This window comes from Delphinapterus leucas, chromosome 13 (assembly GCF_059928025.1).
Source record: "Delphinapterus leucas isolate spDelLeu-1000000601 "Yukka" chromosome 13, BTC_Dleu_Yukka2, whole genome shotgun sequence".
Classification (NCBI taxonomy): Eukaryota; Metazoa; Chordata; class Mammalia; order Artiodactyla; family Monodontidae; genus Delphinapterus; species Delphinapterus leucas.
In genome coordinates, this window is record NC_143141.1 from 47,631,498 (window position 1) to 47,637,497 (window position 6,000).

At 52.2% G+C, this 6,000-nt stretch overlaps 1 protein-coding gene across 3 annotated transcripts in view; it reads right to left on the bottom strand.

Annotated features, from left to right (window-relative positions):
• The window catches only part of CCDC85A (coiled-coil domain containing 85A), a 204,531-nt gene extending 198,959 nt beyond the window's left edge, over positions 1 to 5,572 (bottom strand). Inside the window, exon 1 of one of the 3 annotated variants that reach the window (XM_022597156.3) lies at positions 4,601 to 5,572. In XM_022597156.3, the coding sequence (XP_022452864.1) occupies positions 4,601 to 4,870 (270 nt within the window). In that variant the 5' untranslated portion in view covers positions 4,871 to 5,572. The remainder of the gene's footprint in view (positions 1 to 4,600) is intronic. The other 2 variants (XM_022597161.3, XM_022597162.3) reach the window with 2 other exon arrangements.
• Positions 5,573 to 6,000: the final 428 nt, after the last annotated feature.

Here is a 6,000-nt window from a genome sequence, read left to right on the forward strand (position 1 = left end):
CTTGGTGCTTTGTGACCACCTAGAGGGGTGCCACAGGGAGGGTGCGAGGGAGACACAAGAGAGAGGGGATATGGGGATATATGTATACATAGAGCTGATTCACTTTGTTATAATGCAGAAACTAACACACCATTGTAAAGCAATTATACTCCAATAAAGATGTTAGGGCTTCCCTGGTGGCGCAGCGGTTGAGAGTCCGCCTGCCGATGCCGGGGACACGGGTTTGTGCCTCGGTCCGGGAAAATCCCACACGCCGCAGAGCGGCTGGGTCCATGAGCCATGGCCGCTGAGCCTGCGCGTCCGGAGCCTGTGCTCCGCAACGGGAGAGGCCACAACAGTGAGAGGCCCGCGTACCGCAAAAATAAAAAAAAAGAAAGATGTTAAAAGAAAAATCATTCTCAGCTTCAAAAATTCTTCCACATTTAGCTGAATCCTCCCATTTCATAGAAAGTTCGTCATGTTCTTCTTCATCTAACTGAATTTCCATGTGAAAATATTCCCCCCTTTGAGTATCCTACAACTATTCCTGTTTTCTCCAGAACTGGGAAGTAAATAGGACTTGTGCCACCATGGGCTCCTTCCCAAATGGAGTGAAATATATACAGTTGACCCCTGAGCAAACTGGGGATTAGTGGTGCTGACACTTGGCCAAGTTGAAAAGCCATGTAACTTATAGTCGGACCTCCGTACACCAGATCCACAATCATGGATTCAACCACCAGCGGATAGTAGCACTGCAGTATTTAGTAGTGAAAATATCCCTGTAAAAGTGGACCTGTGCAGTTCAAACCTGTGTTTTCAAGTGTCAACTGTACTTCTCAGAACTCTAGTTGGGGTAGAAGGGGCGTGTATTAGCCCATTCAGTTTTATCACAGTTCCTTTTTTTCCGTTATTATTCTTGCAAATATTATTTACTCTCCAATTATGAGCTATTTCCTCTGCCTTCTAATGAACAGCTAAGCAACCAGCTTGATAATAACCTTGTGAGCTAGTGTTTTCAAATCTATCACTTTAGGACTTGGGCCGTCTTTTTCAAAACAGTGTCTTTTTTAACATTGCAGCAGGCTACTAGATGTTGCCCATCTGTCTAAAGGGGGCTTTTAAAAGATTAAATCCATAATCACCGGAAATTCATATCATCCCAAATTTCATACATAAGGTTCTCAAGTACTATAACTGTGGTTAAAGAATTGTTTCAATTTGTTACGTTTCCATCATTGCAGGATGGGGAATTGGTGTGTTGGCGAGTGAGGAAGAAAATTAATGTGCTGCAGATAAAAAATCTATAGAGATTGAATTGCCCCCAATTCCCGCCCCCGCCCCCAGAAAATTCCAGGCCAGAGCAGTCTGAGTGTTGGTATATGCTCAGAAGTGCACGAACATGGTTCTCAGGAATCCATCCCTTTCAACAGCAGCACCCTAACCGGAATCTCCTCTCTCCAACCCCTTTTAGGATGACACATTCTAACCAGAGAATGTCAACTAGCCAAAAGAAAAGAAAATCAGCTTATTTGGAACATTTCATATCTGTGTGACCTTAAGAAAGCTATTTAACCTCACTGGGGTTTCTTTATCTATGTATCATTTAATCTTCACACCTCAAGTGGAAATAATATCCCCATTTAGCAGATGAGAAAACGGAGGCTCAAAAAGGTTATTTGCCCAAGCTACCCAAATTGTCAGACTCCAAAACCTTTCTTTTTCCCACCCTGCACTACCTCCTAAATGTTTAAACACAAACAAGTCAGCCAGTGCTGGGACAGAGTCACAGGCCCCTCAAAGGAAAAGAACGATGCTCCCATTCCCCAGTGTCCACAGCCACAGTACCACCTAGAAGCCTTGAAAATATTTAGATGCAATTTCAAAGGCAGCTCACAGAAAGAGGCATAAGAAAGAAAAGTGTTATGGCCTTAATTACCCTAAATTTACAGTCTTCAGCTGAGAGTCCCAAACCAACAGAGGCAAAAAAAAAAAAAAAAAAAAGAAAGAAAGAAAGAAAATCCCTTCCTTCCAATTAAATGAAAATAAATTTTAAATGTACTATCGTTATCTCCCATTTCCTCCCACCCCTTTCCTTTTCCCCCTTGGTATCCATACATTTGTTCTCTAAGTCTCACTACTGATACTATGTATAAAACAGACAACTGATGGGAACATACTGTATAGAGGAAACTCTACTTAATTCACTGTGGTGTCCTAAATGGGAGGGAAATCCAAAAGGGAGGGAATATATGTACACGTATGGCTGATCCATTTGGCTGTGCAGTAGAAACTAACACAACATTGTAAAGCAACTATACCCTAATAAAAATTAATAAAAAAATAAAGTGAAATGTACTATCACTTATTCAGTCAACCACATTTATGGATCACTATGGTGTCTAGGGAAGCTCTGAGCCGATATGTGGAAGGGAAGGAAGAAGGCTTGCCCCTCAGAGTTGGCCAGAGGCTTAGGAGGGGCCACCATGTGGCTGCCCCAGGATGATGGGAATGAGGAGAAGGGGCTGCATCAGAAAGTAACCAACCCCCATCATTTCTGAACTTGATAAGGAAGTGGACTGGAAAGTCTTTTAATGCCAGGTCACGAATCTAGACCACAAGGAGACTCTTACTTGAGGTGTAACCACTCTTAACTGGCCTGATAGGTACTTCCCTAAATGAGGTTACTGGAATGAAGACCCGGTCCTCCCCTCCCCCACACCACTCACACACAGACCCCCACAGGCAATCCACACAACCTAAAAGAACTTCCAAGTATTTCTAAGCTCTTATGTCAATGCTCCATACTATCAAAATCTCTAGGAAATTAATTACAAACTCTTCCAAGTTGCAGTATAGTTCAAGCCATGAAAGAAGATTAAATTGGAGGGTTACGAACTATATTTGTGTCCAGCTTTGCCACGGAAACCCAGATCCAGGAGATGCATGGCTTTACGTACACTTACGCATCATCTCCTGGAGACAATAACTACCATTTTTTGCAGTCAAGTCCAGAATTAAACCTTCACCTAAATTATAATTTATTGTCACACCCCCCTAGGAGGTGGTTATTATGATTTGCATTTTATTGATGAGTAAAATAAGGCTCTGAGAAATTACCCAGGCTCACCCTCCTGGCCAAATGAGGATTCTAGATGCAGACCCACCTCTGAGATGATCTTCCCCCTACACGGTCCTGCCTCTAATCCAAGAGTCTGGTACTTAATAGTCTGTTAGTAACGAATTAAGCCAAAGGAGAGAGTAAGGCTTGGGATTTTTCTAAGAGATCCTCCTAACTGCATCTGCTCTAGGGACTATATATGACAGTCAACTGGAGCCTCAGGGGAGGGCCTTCTCCACCTGCACTGGGCCCAGCACCCAGGTGAGCATCTAGCAGTTCTCCCCCTCCCACTCCCCTTTGCCCCTGAATCCAAGGGCTGGAGCCGCTGAGGCAATTAAGAAAGTGTCTACTGCCTGAGAAGTGGGGTGGGAGTGGAAAGGGGACAAGAACAGCATGTGCCTGCGGGAATTTGCTCCCCGAGGTCCCTGCAGCGATTTCGTTTGTGTCTGGCTTCCTATAAACAAAAAAAGAACAATGAGAGGAAGGCATACCAGGAGGCACCAGTGCAAGCGGTGAGGAGAGGAAGTTTTGCGGTACACTCGCGCAGGGCGGTTCCCCTCCACCCATCTGCTGCAGCCAGCCGGGCTGGCACATTGCTGGCACACTCAGAACACTCCAAGGGGAAAAGAAAGTTGGTGGGGGGTTGGGGTTTTATTGTTTTGTTTTTCTTTTGTTCTTTTTTTCCCCCTAAGAGCAAAGAGGGAGGATTGGCTCCAAAGGAAAGCATGACTGGATGACACTTAAGGTACACTTTCAAAACCCTGTGCTTCCTAAACTGAGACCCTCTGTCCTTCCCCTCCCAGCTAGACGAAATTATAATCAAATTGGGGGTAAATGGGACGGTCAGGCCACCCCAGACGACGCCAGACGACGCCAGCCGAACTCGAGGAAAAGGAAAGCATCGGAGCAGGTAGAAAACAGAATGTGAAAGAAGAGGTAAGCTCCTCTGCACCATGCGACATAGCCAAGTTACGAGGGTGGCGCCGCGGCTTCACCCTGGGCGCCCCGCCAGCACCACTTCCCTGCATCGGCGCCCTTTCCTCACCCTCTGCCCCACGGAGAAGTCGTGGCGCCAGAGCAGCCATATCGTATCACGGATCCCCAAGGGCAAAGATGCTCTGGACTCGCTCCTTCGCTCGTTTTTTCCCCTGCCTGGCCGTAACCCGGCTCCCCAAAGCACTGATTTTCCCGGCTTCCTGGAAAATTAAAGCTTCCGCGTACCCATCGCTCCCCTCCCAGCCTTTCAGCATCCTTGGCGCCCGCTCCTCCGGCCACGGAGGACCACGAGCTCGACGCTAGTGCGCCCCATAGGGGGAAGAGGAGGGAACCAAACGTCTACAAAGTTTGGAAAAGTTTCCAAAGGGCTGGGAAAGGGGAGCAGGGGATGCTGACAGGGAGAATGGGGGGGGGGAATAACCTGTTGACGGAAGGGGGGAAAGTTTGCCTGGTCCCACCTCCCCAGGGCGCCCGGCTCCCCGCCCCGCCGAGCCCGGCGCTCACCTTGAGCCCGCGGATCTCGCCGAGGTGCAGCTGCAGGCGGCGGTTGACCTCGCGGATGAGGTTGCTGTGGTCCAGCATCGCGCTCACCTTCTCCGCCTCCGCGCGCCGCAGGCAGCGGATCAGCTCCTCCTTGCTCCACTGCAGCAGCTCCTCGTCCGACACTTTGGACAGGTCCTCCACGGCAGTGGCCGCAGACGGGCTGGCAGAGGTTGGGGGACAACTTTCCGCCGCCGCAGCCGCCGCCGATGAGCCTCCGGCCGCCTTCGACATGGTATCCGCGAGACGGCAGGTGCGAGTGGGTGGAAGAGGCAAAGCAACTCCCGAAGGCGCGGGCACGGCTGGGCCGCCTCCGCCCACACCCCAGTGCGCTCCAACGAGTCAGCTGCACCGCCCGGGGGCCACTGGGTTGGGGCGGCAGGGGTCGCGCTGGACCGCCATCCTACCTCGCCATCCCTGTGCGCGCGCCCGCGCACCCCCAGGGCCGGGCAGCCACCCGCGCGCTGCGGCCAAGACACATCCCAACTCCGCGCAAGTCCATGGTGAGGGGCGCCGTGAAGCTGGCGCCGCCGCGGGAGACCCTAGGGGACCGCACCCCGGTTCCCCTGCCCTCTCTGCCGCCCTAATTCGAGCCTGTCGCCCCCCACACTCTGGCACACACGCACTCACACACGCTCACTTTCCTCCCCCTTGCCCAGCTGCAGCCCCCGCTTCTCTCCTCTCCTAGCCCCGCCGGGGAGCGCCGGGCTCCGCGGCACCTCGGGAGCTAATCCAGCGCCGCCGCCGCCGCTGCCCGAGGGACTGGCGCGGCCGGCCGGCTGCGCTCCTCCTGCCGCCTTTGCTGCGCCCGCTACCGCTCCCAGGCTGCTAGGGGAAGCCTAGGATTTGCAGCGCCGAGCGGTGGGGGCGGGGGGCGGGCGTTTAAAGGCTGAACCGGCAAGAGGAGGAGCCTGAAGCCGGGGCAGCCCGCAGCCGGCCACACCTCCCACGCGGGCTGCAAGCTGCTGCAGCCGCTCGCCCGCCCGCTGGGATCACGAAGCGCGCTGTGCGCTGTCCCGCAGGGCAAGGCCGTGGGCGCGGCTTCTTCAGCGCCCGGGCGGGGGTCGGGGTAGGGGGTGGGGGGTGGGAGGGGGAGAAGTATAAGAAGCTGTGACACTCGGTCTTTGGGAGGCGCGCGCGCGCCACCGTGTGGCAGAAGCAGCTCCCTCCGCCCCCTGCACGCCAGGCTCGTCACCGGGCAGGGGAAACAGCTGCGAGCAAAATGAAAGATACCTGGTATTTTGAGAAATTGAGGTTCAGGAAAGATGCGTAGCAGGACCTGAAGGGTAACCGTCTGACTGTACTTTGGAGAATGGAAGAAGAGGTCGATGGCAGAAGCAACGGGGGAGGGCTTTGGGGAAGAA